This window comes from Lissotriton vulgaris, chromosome 5 (genome assembly GCF_964263255.1).
Source record: "Lissotriton vulgaris chromosome 5, aLisVul1.2, whole genome shotgun sequence".
In the NCBI taxonomy this organism is placed as follows: Eukaryota; Metazoa; Chordata; class Amphibia; order Caudata; family Salamandridae; genus Lissotriton; species Lissotriton vulgaris.
The window spans coordinates 1,149,185,694-1,149,207,382 of record NC_141693.1 but is presented as its reverse complement, the minus strand read 5'-3'; the positions used below and the strand labels follow the sequence as shown (position 1 = coordinate 1,149,207,382).

General features: G+C 43.0%; 1 protein-coding gene across 4 annotated transcripts in view; it reads right to left on the bottom strand.

Annotated features, from left to right (window-relative positions):
• Positions 1 to 21,689, bottom strand: part of LOC147712123 (pancreatic triacylglycerol lipase-like) — a 201,179-nt gene that overhangs the window by 34,554 nt on the left and 144,936 nt on the right. For all 4 annotated transcript variants that reach the window (XM_086922907.1, XM_086922905.1, XM_086922908.1 and 1 more), the window contains one exon: positions 9,572 to 9,698. In XM_086922907.1, coding sequence (XP_086779033.1) covers positions 9,572 to 9,698 — 127 coding nt within the window. The remainder of the gene's footprint in view (positions 1 to 9,571; positions 9,699 to 21,689) is intronic.

The following is a 21,689-nucleotide window of genomic DNA, read 5'->3' as shown; positions in this document are numbered from 1 at the left end:
ACAATTTGAGTGGGACCTTTAAACAATGAAATTCTGCTTAAGTTCCACACAGAACCACCATCAACCCTGACCGCGTTTCTGAAGACTTCGATAACTTTTTTAGGACTTGACCAAACTGGTAAACCTTTACTTACACCTTCCTTCCTTTTTACACGGACATAATCACCCACTTTAATGGAACAACAAGACGTAGAACCAATTCTCTTGACCATATTATGTTTCATTTTGTCTTTATACAATTGAACTCTGTTTTTAACTGCTTCAAAATCTACCTTCATACAATTTTCAGTACCAGCTAAATTTCCTTTTAACCACCATGGAACTAATTTAGTACTAGGCTTCCTTCCTCTTAGTAGCTCAAAAGGTGTGACCAAAGTTACTGAATTAGGTGATGTCCTATAAGCTAACAACATGGATTGTAATGCATTTCTCCAATTCAAATTGCCCTTGATAGAGAGTTGTATAGCTTTCTTAATTACACGGTTGAACCTCTCAACCTGGCCATTGGCTTCTGGATGGAAAACTGCAATTTTCCTATGGATAATACCACACTTAACAAAAATTGTTCTATTTCTTTGCTCACAAACTGCGGCCCATTATCAGTCACTATCTCCTGAGGAATGCCTTCCCTGCAAAAAATCTCATCTAGGAATTCTATTATTTGACACGAAGTGACTTCCCTTACCATTTTGACTTCTGGCCATTTAGAAAAATAGTCTATAAGTACTATGCCAAAAGCTTCTTGTCTGGGTAAGCAATTAAAAGGTCCTATGATATCTATCCCAAGTTTACGCCAGGGACTTGAAGGTAATTCGACAGGACATGGTTCAGGGCGCAAGGCAACAGCAGTCTTGTCACTATTTAAGCAATAAGAACAAGAACGTACAAATTGGTCTACACATGAGTCAATGCCTGGCCACCAAAATGACTCCTTCAAACGCCTTCTGGTGAAAGATATCCCAAAATGTCCTTCATGGGCAATCTTAAGAATAGAGTTCCTAATAGAAAAAGGTGGAACAATTTTATCGCCACGAAGAATCAATTCATTTTCTACTGCAAGTTCTTCTTGAATTTTATAAAAACCCATTAAGTTCCCTGTTAACTTCCTCTGTTCTGGCCAGCCTTGAATAAGGTACTTCTTGACACTGCACAATTCTAAATCCTTACTCATCTCTTCCATCCAATCCTTTTCCTTTAATGACATTTGTTCACCACATACCAAATTAATGTCGTGAAAAGTAAAAGCTACTTCACATTCTTCTTCCTTAATTGTTGCGGATGTCCCTGAATCAGAAATCAATCTGGACATGCAATCGGCATGCATATTCGCCTTTCCTTGAACATATTCAATAGTGTATTGAAAAGATTGTAATCTCGACGCTAATCTTGCAAGACGTGCCGACATAGTTCTGCCTCCACCTGGAGCCATGAGATACACTAAAGGCTTGTGATCAGTCTTTATCAAAAATCTTGTACCCCACAAAAAAGGTCTAAAGTGCTCAGCTCCCCAAACACACGCCAGTAACTCTCTCTCTATTACAGAATAATTTTTTTCTGCATCTCTCAGAGCTCTTGATGCATAAGCAACAACCCATTCTTTTTCATTATCTTTCTGGAGGAGTACTCCACCTAAACCAGAAGAACTAGCATCCACCATAATGATACATTTCATGCCAATTACAAAAGGTTTGAGACACGGTGCATTAATAATAAACATTTTTAAAGATTGAAAAGCATTTGTCATTTCTTCAGTCCAGCTAAACTTTACGTTTTTCTTTAGTAGGCACCTGAATGGATCAACTTTTACTGAAAAATTCGGTATAAACTTGGCATAAAATTCGATAAGGCCTAAAAATGCTACAAGTTGTTCTTTAGAAGTAGGTACAGGAGCATTTATGATGCTCTTGACATGATTTTTCTTAGGTTTGATTCCCATTCCACTTATAGTATGTCCGAGATACTCTACTTCCTTTTGTTTAAATTTGCATTTGTCAATGCGCAGTGTTAGCCCCTTGTTTGCTAATGCAGCAATCACACATTTTAAATTGTTGTCATGCTCATTGTCATCTTTTCCATATACTAAGATGTCGTCTTGAAATGCTATGGCCCCACTTAAACCCTCCAAAGTATCCCTCATTAATCTTTGGAACACTGAGGCCGCACTCGCTAAACCAAAAGGCATGCGACAAAACCTGTATAATCCTTCAGGTGTGATAAATGCAGTTATGTTTTTAGATTCATCGGCTAATACAACTTGATGGTATGCGCTGGCTAGATCAACACACGAGAATACTTGTGCGCCAGCCAGTGTCGAGACCATCTCATGTAGGTTGGGCAAGGGATGTGAATCAACCCAAATTGCTGCATTTACACTGCGGAGGTCAATGCATAATCTGAGTTCCCCATTGGATTTAACCGAAATCACAATGGGGGAAACCCAAAGTGATGACTCTATGGGTTCAATAATGTTTTTCTCACAGAGATCTTTTAGCATTTCTTTAAGTTTGATTCTGTATGATAAAGGAACATTCCTTACTCTATGTCTCACAGGGATGGCGTTTTCCTTTAACTTGATGGTGTGTTCAAATCCCTTATATTGGCCTAATTTACCACTAAAAACCGTAGGAAAAGAATCACGCAACTTCTCTACTATTAGTGAACTATTCTCAGTGACACTTGGAACACTTAATATTTGTTCAACGTAAACAGGTGGATTGGCTCTGGGATCAATTTTCATCCCTAATTCATATTGGTGTGGCCAACTTAGGAGTGACAATCCAGATCTTGACACATAGATTTTTCCTGTCATGTGTCGGTTGGCGAATTGTATGTTTGCTAAAAAGTAACCAATTAAGTCAATTTTGTGGCCTGTGTATCCACCAGGAGAGACATCAGACTCATGTAATTTTCTGTCTGGGAATTTGTCTTTAAATATATTTAAGGAAATTAATGTATACCATGCGCATGAGTCTACGAATATTTCTAAACTCACTCCATCAATATTTATGATGCATGATGGAAATTTTTTGCAATTTTCGTCCCCACATGCGTTGATAACTGTATTGACTTGAAACTTTTCTTCATTATCTGGTTGGCAATCATCACAGTATTCATGTATGCAGTTCATTTTTCCTTGTGCTGATCTGCAGCATTTTGTGAAATGGCCTTTTTTGTTGCACTTTAAACATGTTTTCCCTAAAGCTGGACAATACTTATAGTCTGCTAAGTGACTGTCACTGCCACATCTAAAACATAGTAGCTTGGAAGTTTTTCTTTCATATTTCTGATTCTTGAATTTGTTATCACTCCTAGATAGGTATTCATTCCTTTGATAAAAACTTTTCTTGGGTTTATCTACATCTTTAGTTATGTTAAAAACATCACTTTTATCATTGCCTCTAATCTCTTTGACAAATTTCTCTGAATGTTCTATAGATTTGGCAATATCGATAGCATTATTAAGTGACATATCAGAAGTTGTCCAAAGACGTTCCTGTACTTTTTTGTTGTTAGTTCGCATTAAAATCTGGTCTCTTAACACTTGTTCATATGATATGTGTTCAAAATCACATGTGACAGCTAAGGATCTCAAGGCTGATACAAAATCCTCTACTGGTTCATCATTTCTCTGTTTGCGAGAATAAAATATAAATCTCTCCATGACTACATTCTTTTTCTTTCCATACCTTAAACTTAGCTGTGAAGAGGCATATTCATATACATTGATGTTCCCTGGGTTTACTAAAGCTGGTAATGTTTTGAATTCTTTTAAAGCTATACCACCCAAGCAATGTTTTAGAAGTGATAGTTTTCTTTCTGGCTCACACTCCCCTTCTTCTAACACATCAACATAAGCCAAGAAAACAGGTTCCCAAATCTCCCAAGCCATGGGTGGTTCACCAGGTGAAGACAAAAATGAAGGTGGAGGTACAATGCCTGACATGTTAATTTTCCTGTTAAATACACTAACTATAAGTCAATTCAACACACAATTATACGTCTAATGCAGTTTGTGAGTATAAGTTATATGTACATTGAATATAAGCTAAATGTAGGATAATCAAGAAGGAAATATGACTAAGATACTTAAAATTAATAATTATCAATGTTATCAATTTTCAAATTGTGGGACACGCAGTGTGCGTGTCACTGAAAACCTTGTAATAAAGGAGATCTCCAACGCGATGTCTCTTGAAGTTGTGGAGTTCATAAATGGTCGTTTATTATTTGCGCGCTGTGCCTTTAAAATTCAGAGAGTGTTGACAGAGTCCTTAGTATAGGAAAACAGTTTCCGGGAATCCGTCTTCACTGTTTCTGACGTTGCGCGATGACTTCACAGGTCGCGTTGATCAGCGGCAATAGAACAACCATGCGCGAGCTCTCGCGCGTGTAAGATGCTCGATGGTCGAAGTTAATTTCCAATGGATGTCGGAGAAAAAAAGTGAGTAATCCACGGCAGTTTTCTTGTAAAAAAAAAAAAGTTTCAGTTTCCGCTTCCCTTGAATAAAAAGTATGATCTTCCGTTTCTGCTTCCCATAATTAGTGGTATTCCAGCACTGTTCGTGTATATTTGAAAGCGCTGTAAAATCCAATAAACGGTAAAATCTGAATAAAGTTGAATTCCTCTTATGCAGGTAACAACTCCCGCCCGTCGCCAGTGTAGGGAAGTCAATAACCACACGGAAGATGGTTAGAAGCAGACAAGGTTTATTCCGTTCCTTCAGTCTTCAGGTTCAAGTCAGAATGACAGTAACGAGACACACTTTAACAGTCTGCATTCTACATGTTTTTAAAACATAACATTACGTCCCCATGATCACGCCCGTGTCACGAGCTGCCAGACATTGCTGAACGCTCGTGACACAGCTCGTGTGAGAATATGTACAATCCCTACAATAATGTTCGCTAACATTGGGTCAAAACCTTGCAATGGAGGAAAAGAACACATTTCTTTTTTGAGTGTACAAAATGATTTTTGACATGCATCTGACCACACAAACATCTTCTTGTGCGTAAGCAACTGTCTTAGGTCATAGATTTTGCATTAGAAGTTCCGGATGAACTTCAAGTAGAATTCAACAAGACACAAAAACGAGAGTAGCTCCTCCTTGTTACTTGGTTCAGGAGTATTTCATATGGCATTCAATAACTCCTTCTTGGGTATGATACCATTCCGTGTGATTACGTGTCCCATATAGGTTACTTCTGTGCATGCAACTTTACATTTGCTCTGCTCGGCTGTTATACCCTTTGAATCAGGGACACTAAGAACCTGTGTCAATTTAGTGTCAAGTTCTTCTATAGTTTTCCCCATGACTAAAATGTCATCTTGGAACATAAGTATGTCTTTTACACCCTTAAAAAGTTTGTGCCTCAACCTTTGGAATATTGTGGCAGCAGAAGCCAAGTCGAAAGGGACTCTCTTGAAACGGTAGTGACCGAAAGGCGTAATTAAAGTGGTAATGCTCTTACTGTCTGGGTGCAGGGGAACCTGGTTATAGGGCGATTTGAGGTCTGTGGTTGAAAACCATTTCACACCCTTAGTGTGGGCCAGCATTTCGTTGATCGGTGGAAGAGGGAATTGATCAACAATGATGTTGTCATTGAGGTCACATAAGTCAACACATGGCCTCAAATTTCCATTGGCCCTCTTAGCCACAACTATGGAAGCCACCAACTCAGAAAACTACACCTGTTTTACTATACCAATTTCAAGCAATTTTTCAAGTTGTACTTTTACTTCGTCTTGTAAATTAAAGACGGCCTTGTGGATTTTAGAATGGCACCTGCCTAACATGAATTCTATGTTTACACTCATTTAAAACACCTGTAGTTCCAGAAATGTTTGGGGGAAATTTACATAGTAAACCTTTGCTGAATTCCTCCTCATTCTAAACAAACCTCCAGGGGATCATCTGGAAACATCTTGATAGTAATATCAGATGTCTCCAATTGTTCCCCCAGGGATGGTACAAACTTTTCCTCCCACACCAGTTTGTTTGCTATAGTATAGGGCCACAATGGAAATGTTTACCCCTACTTTTGACAAATCACAAACACATGTTAACATCTTCTTCATCAGGCATAATGTTTGCCGTTTCATCCTCATGTTCTACCAATTTGCCAAAATTAGTCGTTCTTTTCTGGCATACATTTTGAAAATGCCCTCCTACCCCACAAAATTAACATGTAAGTTTTTTTAATGAACATTTCTTTTCATTGGCCAAGTGGTTGGTATTACCGCATCTGAATCTTACTTTCTGTTACTAACATAGGCTTTACTAGTAACTGCTTTGCTGCTACCAATATACTTTCCCTGCTTTGCTAAATGTTCTAGAATCCCTCACCCTAGCTACAGTATGTTCATCTTTTTTTTCTTTATTTTGAGAAAGGACTGCCCTGGCACACCTCCTAGTAGGTTCGGCCTTTCTTGCTACGTCATTGACAGTTTGCAATGGACTTTCACCCTTGTCCTATAAATGTTCATGAATATTAGTATTCAAATCTTGCATTACTATTTGATCACTGATGAACTCATCATGTTGTTCACCAAAGTAAGAGTTATGTTTTTTAAGGCAAAGACACTCATCTATCGATTCCTCCGTGCTCTGTTTCCTGTGGAAACGTTTGTACCTATCTACAGCCACACAGACTGTGGGTTTATAGTAACTGTTCAAATCATTGATGGCATGGTGTACACATAGCCCTCATCCGCAGCTCTAGTTTTCTTATTTATACCATTATTCACCTTAATACCGCCTGCTCCCAAGCAATGTAAGAGTATTTGAAATTTCTTTTCTGCTGTGAAGTCCTCCTCATCATGCCATGCTGACCTGGTGACACCGCGTGCACTAAGAGCCACACATGAACACCGAGTCCGGAAAGCTATGTCCCTGGTACGAGATGCAGACCTCGCTAACACTGTCTGTTGTTTGATTATGTTTCAATGTAAGAGACCAAGAGACCCAAAAAGATACTAAGTGAATAATTATGAACGGGTCAATGCCGACTTAGAACCATTATGTGGATTGAGAGAGTGCTGGGACGGGGGAGGGAAGGGTAGGAACTTGGGAGTTGGAGCTAAGCATTTACGCAGAAAAACAGAAAATGGAACTATTGGATTTTATACTGTTGTGGACACTGTACTACTTTTATGTACTAAATGCAAAGGGAAATATGTTATATAACAGTGACTTTATGATGTCAATAAAGAAATTTTCAACAAAAAAAAAGTCCTCCTCATCATCAAAAGTGGCGCTGTAGTTTGTGAAGTACTCCCTCCACTCCTCCCATTTAAGTACTGGTTCACCCACAGATGGTAGAAAGATTTTTGGAGGACTTAGGTTCCATATGTATCCAGAAGACATGCTTATATGTTTGAAGGGAGGAGCAGTTTACTGAATGCAAGTACAGTATCTTGTAGTAGAATGTGATGTAAACCAAGTGCAAGGTTCTTTCAGGTAAACCACAAAAAAGGGTACCAAACAGTATCAGGAAGTACCTGGAAGGAGCAAGCTGTCAACTGGCAGGTCACGTAGACAATTAATAATTAACATGGAATGCAGCCTGACCCATTACAAGAGCTACACTTGATCCCTCTCTGCTGTGCCCAATAGCATTGGAGAGCACAATTGACCAGCGCTTATTTGCAATAAGTTCTTAAATTTTGAAGGAGCGCTGAAGTCGGTCCTCTCACACCAGCACTGAGGTGAAAATGTGTTTCCAAAAGGGCGCTGCGTTGCATGCAGACGTGGAAGCCTAGGCACGTAATCCTAGTAGTCTAGAAGGCTGCCACTTGAAGACAGAGATATTCCTCCACAATGGTGCTCGGTGACGTAGATGATTCATCACGTTGTTACCTAGGCTATGTTAATGCGTGTGCTTACAGCGGGTGCAGTAAACAACTGAACACAGCACGCAAACAGCTGTGACCTAGCTGCACGATCCAACGGTAAAGCGTCACAGCAGTGTGGCGCACTATCTGAAATGTCTGAAATCAGTATGAACCAAATCTACTCTCACCACATGCAACCCAAATATGCTAAACAAATTCTTCCAAACAGCATGACGGCGGCCACTGGTGTACACATATTGTTTTATTTGAGCGAAAGTCACAGACACGCACAGACTACTGGACCATGACAATGTCCATGTTAGAATGTAGTGACTGACCTGAGCGTTAATAGTTCACAGACAGCCCTACATCTGAAATTCCGTGCTGTCCTAAAACTGTGTGTAGCAGCAATCACACCTGGTGTGAAGGGGTTTCGAATAAGTCTTAAATCGTCTTGTAGATTGAAGGCTGCACGACGTAGAATCTTTGTGTTGGTCACTCGTTGCCAAAAATTGTAAAGAGGCAGCGAACAGGCGTAGAATGAAGAAATAATGTATTGGCATAACCAACACAAGTACAGCTCCGGTCAAGACCCGCTGGGGCAGTGCAACCGTTCACCGGAGTCTTCACTCATCATCGGCTGTCTGCCAGAATTCTAGAACAGTCAGCTCATGACATGCCAGAGGGAATGGGTACGGTGTCCCTAAGTGGACATAAGTACTGCAAACACAACAGTTAGTATTCCGACTATTCGCTCTATATGCCGTAAGTCACTTTCATCAACCATCTATTAGCAAGTTTTTTGCTCCTCAATTACCCATTCATCCGGGTGGCAGGTCAATTTTTAGTCTACTGCCAACCAGTAAACCAGTTACAATTAGTTCACTTCTCCATCAGTCCTTCCTCAGCAACTTTTTTTCAATAACTGATTACCTGTTCATTCGATCATGTGACATGTGTGGAGGAAAATATCCTCCAAGGCTTCACAGAGTGTTCCACATCAGTGCTACTAAAGTTCTGGGTCGCGACCCTAGAGATGTCTTCAGAAGGAGAAGACAGGGTAAAGGACATTGGGGGTGAAAGCAGGCCAATCAATTTTAAGTCAAAACAACCATCAAAAAAAGAATATGTAGATGGCTGCTCACAATATTATTGATCATGGGCTACTAAAGGAAAATGGAGTGATGTTAACAAACAGCTTGAAAAAGCACATTCCATGTCTCCATTTTCTGCAATTCCTTCCTGCTCTGATTTTAGGAAGGTCTGGGAGAAATTTTAATTACACCAGAGTAATTGGAGTACTTTCAGTATTAACTAATTTCTCTTGTGATGCGAAATTACGTGATTACTCGAGCGTGAGTAATAAAGGCTAATTTGGGACAACAATCCTACTTCAGGAGCACAGAAACAACAAAATGAGAGGGAGAGAGCGACTGCTCTCAACTGCTGCTCATGGCCTGTAACATTTAGTACTATTTTCGTACTGCAAAATGCATCTTTTGGACCATTTTGGATGCAAATGTGCATAATGAACTAAGAAAATAGTGCTAAATGCTTGATTACGCTTCTTATACAATTATGCATAATTAAAAGTAATTTTGTGGTAATTATGCTAGAGAGAATTGTCTTTTACAACACCCCTACTTTAAGGACTTTTTGGTCAGATATATATTATCACGGATACAATTAATATTTAAATATTCTTTAAAAAAAACTGCATGCAGGTATGAAACTTACGTGCAAAATCCTTGGCATCACCCGTGTTTAAGTAAAATTTCTGGCTGACTTTGGTAATACCAGAGTAGGTGTTGGCGTAGTGGCCCATCTGTGGGCATCCTATAGAGGGACAGGGAAATCCAGTGCCCTGGAGAAAGGAAAAGGTGTTTTGTGATTTAAGACTCTCTTCAACAACATGCTTCATTCTATTTTCTTGTTCTCGGATGGGAGAAGTTCTTGGCGTGAAACACATGGACTCTGACAATCAGAGAGTTCAATATGCCACTTTTTCAATGATTATTAATATCAAATTCATTTATAGTGCACACCACAAAATTTGAGGAAAACCTTGGTACCTACATGTGATATTAGTAACCATCCTATAACTGTGAGTTAACCGCTCAATCTAACTCATGTTATCAATCTCAGAAAGATAAACTGTTGGCCCAAATGGCTACAGTGAAGATTTCCCTCTCAGGGACCGTTTATGATACAACCCGTAAATGCTCTGACCTTTGGTCGGAGCCTTTTGGGCCGCATCGCAATGGGACGGTTGGATTCCTTTCTGACTGCCTCATTTTATTGGATGCGGTGGGAAAGGAATTTGAGTGGTCATCCCGGCTGCTTCCGACAGGCTTGGAGAGCCTGTCTGCCAGTCGGAATGTGGCCTGTTATCTCAAGGGCACTTCTTTGCGCCCTTGAGATTACAATGCATGTTTTCCGACATGGTTTCCATGCCGGTCTGTCTGACTTGGAAACCATGTCGGAAAGCAGGTTAGAGGGGTAAAGGGCCTCCAGGTGCGGGCCGAGCGGAGACCTGTAGATCCCTGCACTTTATTTACCTGCCACAGGATTCAGGTTTGTACCGCATCTCCCAATGCATGCTCCCATAGTGAAATATAGGAATGCAACTGAACAGTACTAAATGCTTGATTACATCACATCCTAATGGGGTGGTCAGGACCGACGACCGGGTGTTGGTCGGTCCCATGACTGAGTCGGCGTCAGGCAGAAGTGATTCAACCCGACATCGTAATGAGAATCCTAATGTGGACAATGCGGTTGTGATGTTGAACATGTGCTTCCATTGAAGTTCATAGCAGTAGGGTAGCATTAGCCCCCGCACCACCAGTGTTGCGGAGGGCGGGCCTGAGCTCCAAGGGGCCCCTTTCTGGTGCTGTGCATGGGGCCCCTGGCCTGAGAGCTCCTGACTGGGTCCATGGTTGGGTGGCCTCCTCCATGTACTTTGCAGGTGGGCACCCTCAAATTTCATTACGCCACTACATCCATTAGTAAAGCTTCTGTCCTATTTCTGCCCCAAGGTTTTCCTCTGTTATATTGTTACTGCAAGACTTCGGGCTATTATATGCCATTTATAGTGGTTGATGTCAATTTTCACACATGATGTGCGGTCCGTCCTGCCATGGCTCTATATGGAACCCATGACATGCATGGTGCATGCTCTGACACCGACCAACCCCAAATGTGTTCAACAGTTGCTTCACATCAGTACATTGTATGGGAAACATTAGGGATAATACATTCAGAATGAATGACTGAATGGTGAAAGTAGAAGGAGATGATATACTACACTTTTTTTTACTTATATGTACTACAACTACCTGTCTCCTCCTTCAAAAAAGCAAACGTAAAGAAATAAACAGTACTAAAAAAATTGAAATTAATTAATGACCAAGGCCACTGTGAACAGAAAAGGAGAATTTGTTCACATTAGCTATGAATATTGAATTTGTTAGGAGACTTGACTTCTTCGAAAAGCACTGACCTTTCCCAGACTTACATTATCTGGTACATACCAGGGCACACTCACATCAGTGCTGCCCTCTTCCACTCCACGAAGACTTGTTGGAAAACCACCTTTTCTGAGTGGCGAGGCCTGATTTTTCACCTTTTGCTGACTCCTACTTTTTTGTTGACTTAAGGACACTTTGCACTTTGCCCCTGATATCCAGAAGCCAGGGCCAAAAGGATACTGCAATAATTTAGCATGTTACTCACGTTATAAGGCAACTTTTAAAGACACAAACATGTCTTATGCAGGCACAAATTGGATTCTATAATGCTTGCTTGCGATTCCTATGAATGTTATGCACTTTCTGAGTAATCAGGGATAGGGATTTTATCGTTTCTAGCTTAAGTTTGTGCACATTACTGCTGAACAGTGGGTTGCTCACTTTTCCCAAATTTATTCTGCGTAGCTCTGTCCAGAAGTGCCACTCCTGGACCAAATTCCTTGTCATTGTAATGATAGCTTTGTTGAGTTATGTGAGGCTATCAATGCTTTACAGATGCGTACGTCCGTTAAGGCGCCTTGACCTGAGGGGTTGCCCATTTACTTTTTTTAAGAGCAATCTTGATTTCTGAGCACTATTACTTACAAATGTTTTTAATAAGATAGCTGCTAATTGTATACCACATCATTGGTGGTCAGCCAACATTGTACCCATCTTTAAGAAGTTTATCTTATTGCCTCACCAATACAAATTCAGAGAAGCAAGACTTCTAACAGGATTATTGGCTGGGCCTCAGAGTACACAATTGTAAACCCTTGCCAATATGGATTTTGTGAGTCAGGGCTGTGTTGTAGGACCCATTTTGTTACTTCTCTACATTAATGATTTGAATAATGTTTTAGTGGAGCAGGGATCTTTACCTGTAGTGGTCTTATTTTATGCGGGGTTGTATGATGTTTCAAAGCATTCAGTTGCAACGCATGCCTTTTCCACACATGCGTTACAACGTGAATGGCTTTACCACAAATATCATTTACCTCGAAAATGCCTTTACCACCCATACCTTTACAACTATTTTCGTTGTATAACTATGCATGATAATGACATTTTCATGGTTAAGGTTTTATAATAAGTAGAAAATTATATACTCACGGTTTTTCGTTTCTTTCTATGGACGGAATTCTTCTTTTTTTTCTCTGTTTTATTTTGTCCTTTTTATATTTTTTGTAAAAGGCAGTACGTAGACAGACATACACAATTACGTTGCTCCTCGCCCGAAGGACAATAAGCACAGAAGAGAGTTGATCAGGCAACATTTTTCTTTTTTGGTGGGGGGGGGGAGAACCCCCAACCCCCTTTTCTATGTTTACCTTTAACTGACGCAGTCTTAAATGCTGGAACTCCGAATAGCTTGAAGCTCTGCTCTTAGCCAGAGACTTTTCACATTTTATGTCAGAATTAGGTTTGGGGACTAACTTTAATTAATTCAAAACAAAAGGTATATGGATGTCATAGACAATCCGTAAGGGCTTCAACAATTAATGATAACGTTCCCTCAAAAGTTTTTCAGTTCCCATATTTGGAGATTACTTGTGCTCACTCTAATTCAAGAGTGATAGTCTGATTGTTCGGAGTAAGAAACTATACAATTCAGTTGGAACCTTATTCTGTTTATCTACTGCAATGTGCAGCAAGCCCTTTGCCCCTTTGATGGAAATGTAGAGCAGAAAATGTGTCCTGGGTTCTCTGTATAGAGCAGGAGTTTGGGGATTCTCAAATGAATGAGCTAGTCGTGGCCTGTGCAGGTAAGAGCAGTGGGGCAGTGGGTGCCGGGTTGGGGGGGGGGGGGGGGGGGTGGATTTGACAGACGACCACAAGGAAAAATTCAATACATAATTCATTTTCCCACATCGTTGTCTGTTGAAATCCCCCCACCTCCCCACCGCTCTTACCTACACGGGCTGCGGCTGGCGTATGCTATCCAACTTGAAAAGTATCACTGTCTGCACCGTTTTTTTGATCTTCCTCCATCCTATTCCACTTTTGTCATGAGAAGCTCAGTCTTCAGTACATCAAAGATTATATCAAACTAGTTCCGTTATCACTCTGGTTGAGTCCTCTTGCCACCTTCAATCAGGGATTGTTTAAACTGTAAGGAGGGTCTTAAAATTTCCTGGTTGTCCTATGTCAAGAACGTCTTAGAGACCTTGGGGAGGTCTGCTCTATTCATGGACCCTTTTAGTATTCGTAAACTGGAGATATATATATATACATACACACATATCTCCCTTTCTATCTCGGCATGGATAGCACTGTACTAATCCTATGCTTAAAAACTTTGATAGAAAAGCAGACATTTGAGGTGAGCAAATTTAGAGTGTCACTGGTGTTGAGGGTGCTCTATACAGGAGCAGCCTTCCACCTAAAAATGGGAACTGCCCAGTGTTCTCTGCTTCTTTTTTGTATAATTTATGCGTCACTCTATGCCTGCAAGGGTAGTGTTTTGATATATATATATATATATGAACAAGCGGCGTTCACGCCGCAAAACGCGTCTCAGACACTTGGGCAAATAAAGAAGTAATCAGCACGAAGTTTGGGTCTGTGTCCTGTTTGACTCCAGCGTGTGATTTAAGACGTGGCGTTTACAACAGGATTTGGAATATACATATATATATGTGTGTGTATATATATATATATATATTATATATCACTTAAAGACGGAGGGCCCACCCCACCAGCCGGTCGGTAGTGGGCCCTCCACCATCGTACTGCTGTTTTCCTCCCGCCATATTATGATGGTTAGTTAAGCGTGGCAGTTGTAAAGACCGCCCGCCACGTTACCGACAGGTGGTCCTTTTCCGACCGCCTGTCAGAAGAAAAACATTAGCTAAAATTGCGGCGGTGCCGTGCAGGCACCGTCGTAAGGATTATGATATCCCTTTCCTCCGTTCGTTTTGCAGCGGACAACCAGCTGCAAAACGAATGGCGGGAACGAATTTGGGGGCCCGTAGTGGGTCCCAGGTGCAGGGACATGTACCGTCGAGCGCACCATTGGTGCCCCCCTACATATCCCTGCCCCATGTGGAAGGCATTGCTGTCTGCCTGCCACGTAGTGCAGGGATGTGTACCCTCTATTTTGCATTGTGGCGGGATGCTTATCGCAAACTATAGGTGATGCGACCATCGTGGTGGAAGTCGCATCGTGATTAGGATTGTGGAAAGGCCACCTCATAGGCAGCCGGACCCAAATCCATATCAACTGCTGACAGACTAAAGTCCGTCCGCCATCGTAATGAGGCCCATTGTTCCTGAATAAAAGACAGTCAGATAAAAGAAAGATGCAGAATTGCTCAAACCCTCCATTCGGGAACTGAACCCTTTTTATTGAAGGTGGTTAGGTGTTGCGATAGGACAATTCTTACTTGCTTTTGGACTAGGATCACCATTTCTCAAATGCACAAGCATGCAGTGAGTTCATATGGTGGTAGTTGTTGTGCTTTGGTGGTTTCATCACATGTGTTACAGTCATACTGTTGGCAATTAGGGTGGATATGGTAATAACAGTGCAGACAGTTCTCTCCAGTAACACCTGGTAGTAGTAGACAATAACGCATGGGTGAGAACGCTTAGAGCAACAGCATGTGCAAACACAGCAAATTGATGGGTCATGGGCAAGCCTTTTCTGTTTCTATGCTTTTTGTTTTTCTGTTTCATTATCATTGAATACATTTTGTTATTTGTTACTTTTCGAGTTTCCTTGGCAAAGAGATTTCCCGAAATGCATTGGGAGCACAGCCTTGGACATAAAACAATGAGTGTAGCACTGTTTTGCAATGAGATGTGAATATTGTAATATTAACATTGTATTATAACATCATAATGCTGATGTTTGATAGATGCAATATAAGCCATAAGTAATGGCAATTATAGTTTATGTTTACTAAGAAAGTGAAATAAATGCTTGAAACAACGCTTTAAAACTAGATAAATGTTGATTATATCATTATATGAACCTTAGGGTCTTGGGTTGTGCACCTTGCAGGGGTGGGCACGTTCTGTATGCCCCATTTCATAGATTGTTACCCTGACAGGAGCAGGTCGGGTTTCAAGGTAGCGTACAATTAGAACACGAAGTTCACATTCAATTTAATTTCACTAAACAGATTATTCAATCAATCAATCAATCATAACATTTATAGAGCCCACTACATACCTGTTAGGGTCTCAAGGCGATTGGGGGGGAGCTGCTAATGTTCGAAGAGCCAGGTCTTGAGAAGTCTTCTGAAGGTTAGAAGGTCTTCGGTCTGCCGCAGGCGGATGGGTAGGGTGTTCCAGGTTTTGGTGGTGAGGTGGGAGAATGATCTGCCTCCGCCGGTCACTCTTCAGATGGGGGGGACGGTGGCGAGGGCGCGGTCTGCGGAGCTGGCGGGTGGGGGTGTAGAGGCTGAGTCGGCTGTTGAGATACTCTGGTCCGATGTTCTGGAGTGCCTTGTGTGCGTGGGTGAGGAGTTTGAAGGTAATCCTCTTGTTCATAGGGAGCCAGTGCAGGTCTCTCAGGTGGGGTGTGCAGGCAGTTCCCATTTATAGAAGGTCACTAGGATTACCATAGTCCACTTATCACACTAACCCCGAGCTCTCAGAACTCAAGTTAAGTGTAGCTAAAGACTTTTGGCATCTTGAAAATGCCCAAAATGGGTAGGTTTGGCCCGGGAAACTTTACCTTATTGGTTAGGGTGTGTCAATGTCATCCCAACCACGTGCTAGAGCCAGGCATAAAACTAACTCCTTTTGGGCACCCATTTGAGAATACTTTCTGGAACTGCACAATATCAGAAGAGGACTAGACCTGGTGTTTGTGAGCTGAGGGCCCTGAAGTACTGGATCTGTTCCCTCTTATATCCTGGACAAATAAATGAGCTCCAAAGGTCATAAGGCTGACCTCCTGTTCAAGCTGCAAGCTACAGGGATACAACAAGCTAGAAAAGGCCTTTTCCTGGAAGTACCGAACTAACCAGTGGCAAATGGACCTGAACTGGACCCTGCTTTTGACCTCTGCCTGGCATCCTATGACTCTTGAAAAGCCTCCTGGAGAGTTTTAGATGGGCACTTCTTTGGTGAATAGGGTCTTAAAGGACTAAGGGCCCGAATACAAGTTTGGCGGCATTGGAGCAGGCTGCCACATCAACGCCCGCTACCACACTGCCAAACAGGGTCGCCACCCACTAGAATAAAAGTATTAGCATGGTATGGCGGGTGGTGTGGTGGTCTCACGGCGGTGCAGTTTAAAGGCTGATATGTGAGCTTCAAACTGCACTGCAGCAGGACCGCCAGTGCACTGTGAAGTCTATGGCATGCAGGAATGGGGTGCATGCCCACAGGGGGGCACAACATGTCCCCCATGCATGCACCCGCAGGCACCTGGCCAAGGGGGGGGCTTCTAGGCATAAGGACCTAGGAGTAAGAGCCTCCATGAGACTGCTGGCATTGAGGAAAGTCATAATATGCTTGGTGGTGCCACAGAGCACCCCCAAGCATTTTACAGCCCTCACGCCACCACCAGGGATCTCTGAACCCTGGCGGTTTCAGCAGTGCCATGGTGGTTCGACCACCCAAGTTGTAATCCGGCAGTTGGACTGCCGGTGTGGTGGTGGCAGATCACCACTGCTGCGCCACCATGAGTTTGGCTGTGCTCGGACTGCCAAACTCATAATTAGGCCATAAGTCCAAAGGTAAAATCTTTGGCCAAGCCAAACCAGGTTGGTGTATCCGAGCTGCATTGTGGTGAACCTTAAATTGCACCTATGTCCAGGTCTATTGCGATTATTGACTTTTATTGGCTCTTTGTGCTTTTTGGTGCAATTTCTACTTAAAATTTAAAAAAAATTAATTTCTCCTGATCCTCTTGTTGGATTTTTGTCATTGTGATATAATTAGGTTTTTATAATTGTATTCAATTTTTCTAATTTTTGTAGAAATGTTATTACTTTGCATTTTTAATTTGTTACAGTTTTGGAACTGCATAAATTAGACTGCACTAAATTAAACCTTCCTGCTTCGTGCCATAGCTATCAGGGGGTTGAGCTGTGATTAATTTAGTGACTTTGAGGGTTCACCCTGACAAGATTTGGGATTATTCCTTCATGTGGATAATCACCCACCCCAAACAAGAATCCAATTTCGTACAACAGTGCTTCTACCCTTCAAAATCCCTTCACCACTCTGCTCTCTTTTAAGGGCAGCATTGCACACCTTGAGTGTTTATGGCAATGTCTTTTCTCAACCCATTCTTCGCACTCTACGCATATACAACACATCAACACCCAACCTCATTTTTTACCTCTTTCTTTAGTACATTCACACTCCTCTTAAGTTCACTAAACACACTCTCTTCCTTAGTAATTTTCCTGCTAAGCCTAATGCAGGGAGGGACATTGTCTCACCTCTAGTTTTGCTTCTCTTCCTCCATCCTTGATGTGAAATGGAATACATGTACTTAATTTGCAACAGGGCATCTGCCAGGGCCAGGTCATTGTCGGTTGCTGCATGGTCCCCTTGTTCAGCCCTGACCAAAAGAGGGGGAGGGGTGTGCTGCATCACTCTGCAGCTGCTACTGCTTGGGCCCTCTCCCTGGCCACCTGTTTCTTAGTGGGACCGTCTTCCATTTTCTGCCTCAGGGCCTTCAGGGCCTCCTCAACTGCCGGCACCACCACCATTCTCCTCTTTGGGTGGCGACACGCCGGCATTTGAGACAGGCCCATGCCTCTTTCAGAGTTGGACAAAAGGTGGTGTGACCCTCATGTATGATCTTTAAGGTGGTGGGAAACTGCAAGACATATTTTATATCCAGGTTGCAGAGTTGCCTCTTCGCCTCCAAGCACGATGTCCTGTGTCTCTAAACGCCTGCAGTATAATCTGGAAAATGTTCACAGAGGAGTTGTTTACTCCCAAGGGCCCTTGCACATGCCACCTGTGGTATATGGACCCTCTCCCCGTGATTAAAGAGACAAGCAACAATAGGCATCAGAGGAAAAACAGGTGGACCACTGATCCACTGAAAAGATTAAGAATTTACCCCTTAGCATCTTCTGTGAAAGCCACTACTCAAGGTAAAGCTCCATGCTGTGGCCTAAGCTCACTCTGGTAGCCCCAGGATCCTTACAATATTGCAGCAGGAGTGGCCCTTGTGATACTCCACCCACTGCTTCGGTGACAACTGTTTGAGTGCAGCCAATGTAGATTCGTAGTCCTCCAGCCAGTTCTTCAACTTCTTGTGGTTGTCACGCATGAGGCCCATGTCAATCACCAAGGCATCAGCTCCAGGGAGGATTTACTGTCCGAGACCACTTTTAAGATCTCGTTGAACGCTCGCTAGTAGTCCGACAGCATACAATCTAATAATGCGTCCAGTGGGTTCCCACATCAGCGCACCTGGCATCCCATGTGCCAGCATCATGCTTGTCTTGCTTGGGGCGGCCCATGTGGCCAATCAGAGGAGCAGGAGCACCTGCAAGGAGAATAGTCCATTATGCACAAAACCTCACCAAGTCCCACAATCACAGTCCCTGTGGGGGAGCAGCACAATGTGCTCAATGAAGTTCGCGATAGATCTCTGTGCAGCAAGGAAGGCGGGTGACTCAGCAGGGATGAGCATAGGAAGTCAGAAAGTCACAGAGGAAGGTGAGCGGAAGAAGTGAATCCAGCAACCCCGTCTGGGGCAGTTAAGGCAGCAAAATATGCAGGGCAGACATGGAGGTCAACCTATCGACCACTGTTCATGGCCTTGCTCCCAATGCCTCAGTGCGTCAGGAAGTGGTGGCCTCGGGGCGTTTAATAGGTGAAATAATGGTACCCATGGCAGTGGTGTAAAGCAAGAAGGCTGGGCCAGGCATCATACTGCACAGGTCTGGTCAGCCATGAGGGAGAGGAACTATAGGCCCAACAAGGCCACTACACAGCAGTCCCAGGCTCCTCCGTGCACCGGACAGTGAGGGACAATGCTGAAGGCAAACAGAAGGGAAGAGTGGAATACAGCGTGAATCCTTGATGCTGCATACCGCAGGACTCGGTGGGTGGTCACCCCAAGCACTGCTGAACAAATCGTGCACAGTGCTGCAGGCAGGGTCCTCATATCTCCCTCACCAAGCTGGGGCCTGGGTCGGCGAAGCAGCTTAGCGCAGCCAGGACCAATTTCCCGGTAGCACCCAGGGGCCTTGCCAGCAATGTTACACCACAATCGGGGGCTGCGGATGAGGGCCAGCACCAGCATTATGCCGCTATATGTAGAGGGGATCGAGAAGCCCAATGCAGTCGCAGGCCCCACTTCTACACCAGCATACCATGCTGGAAGCAGCTGAATTCCTTGTTCCAAATGGGGTGAATTCCTCATGTGGCTGAGGTCCACTGGGGTTGCTTCCCCTCTCAATAGTCCTCAAGGTTACAGCGACTGTAGGGCTATCATCACCGGTGACCGCGAGCCCCATAGGAGGGTGAGCGGTGGACTGGGTTCATCTTGGCCACATCCCCTTACTTGAGTTAACTATAACTGGTGAATTTCTATGATTTGTTTAAAACGTTACATTGTTAATTAATATTTTACCAAACTGTAACGTTACCTTAACCTTTTGTTTATCTAGGTTTTTTTAACTTAAAGTAACATTTTATTACCATGCGTAAATCCAACTCCCGCTGCACACAGCCACAGTTAGGCAATTCCATGCTGTGCAGGGCCTTTGGCCATGTGTGGGAGGGGTTTGGTCACAGGGCCTGGCCGCGGGGTCCCAGACCCTTTATAGGCCCCTTGTATTGCATCCCCTGGGGCTATATCAATCATTTTTAAAAGGGGAGGAATATCATATGCTCCCACCCTAAACCTATTGTTGCAATGGGAACCCCATCCCCTAAGACTGTATTTTTTTAAAGTGGCGATGGGCCTCATTAGGCCCCGGAGACCCATTCTGCAGCACACATAGAGGAAAAAGACTCTTGTGATTGTTTTTGTACAGGAAGGTTTCCTGTCCTGCATAAAATAATCAACCCCGCAATGCAGGCACCCTTGTACCATGGTGCAAAGGTGCCTGCGATGGGGCACAGCAGCCCATGTGTGCCTCCGCAGGGGAAAAGAACAGGAATGTGCCATATCTAATAGATTTGTCGCATTCCTGCCCTTTTCTTTTGCCAGAGGGCGTCTCACCAGCAAGGCCTGCTGTTCTGCACTATGGTAAAAAAAACTATAAATGAGGCCCCAGGTTTTTTCAAACTTCCAGAAAAAGAGGTCCTGATTGTGTGGATCTTAGATGACTAGGTAAGAGGTTTCAGGCCTTGGAACCAAGACCAGAGAAGAGTTGCCTCCTTTTGTCTTGCACCTGGAAGAGAGAGGTTTAGTAGATTTGCTGATGAGGATCTGAGCAATTAGGCAGTAGCATAAGATGTGAACCTAGCAGTTAAATATTAGGGCCCTAGTGCTCTGAACGCTCTCACGGTAATTACCAAGATCTTAAATAGTACTCTTTTGTGGATAGGTAACCAGTGAAGGGTTTTAAGGGATGGTGAAGCAGAGGAGCGGTGTGGCAGTTTCAGTACCAGATGTGATGCATAATGTTGCACTATCTGCAATATCTTCAATACCATCTTGTTGGTGCTTGCATACAAACTGTTGCAGTGATCTAATCTTGATGTAATGGGGGCTATTGCCACTGTCTTTCTTACAGAGCAGGGACTCAGATCAAAGAACTTTTTAGTATTTTATCAAGTTGAAACACTTCCCTGCCACAGCTCATGCTTGTGGCCGAAAAGATAGAGAGGTATCACATTTTACTCCCAGAATCTTTACCACCTCTACAGCATCGGGTGGGGAGGAATGTCGATGGTCCACCATAAGTTTGCGTTGAAATGATTAGACTTACTAGCATAATATCTGTTTTTTCAGTGTAACATTTAAGGGGGAAGTCATCCAACAGATGACTTCTGTGAGGCATAGCTTAAACTGATGTTCTGAGTCAGTGGAATCTATATTTAATATTAGAATCAACTGAGCTTTATCAGCATAGGATGCGGTTTTAATATTAAAAGATGGCATCTCATCTCCCAAGCCCATCTTTATTTCAAAGGCTAGAGGGACCATTGTGGCCCAACTCGCTAAGTCTTATTAGGCCCTGGGTAACACAACCCACAAGGCTGCTAATTTTGAAAAAAGAGAGGGATGTGCAGTCTCCAGGGCCTGCTCACTTGCTGTGTCCTCGTTAGCGCACCCCTTTTTGGCATAAACCAGTTCCGTGGGTGGGCTGCATTGGCCCTATAATGGCTTGGGGAAGGGGCCCCCCACAGCCCTCTCCCCATATGTATTAGATTTGGCACTGAGGGATGGGGTCCCTGGTGTCAAAAGT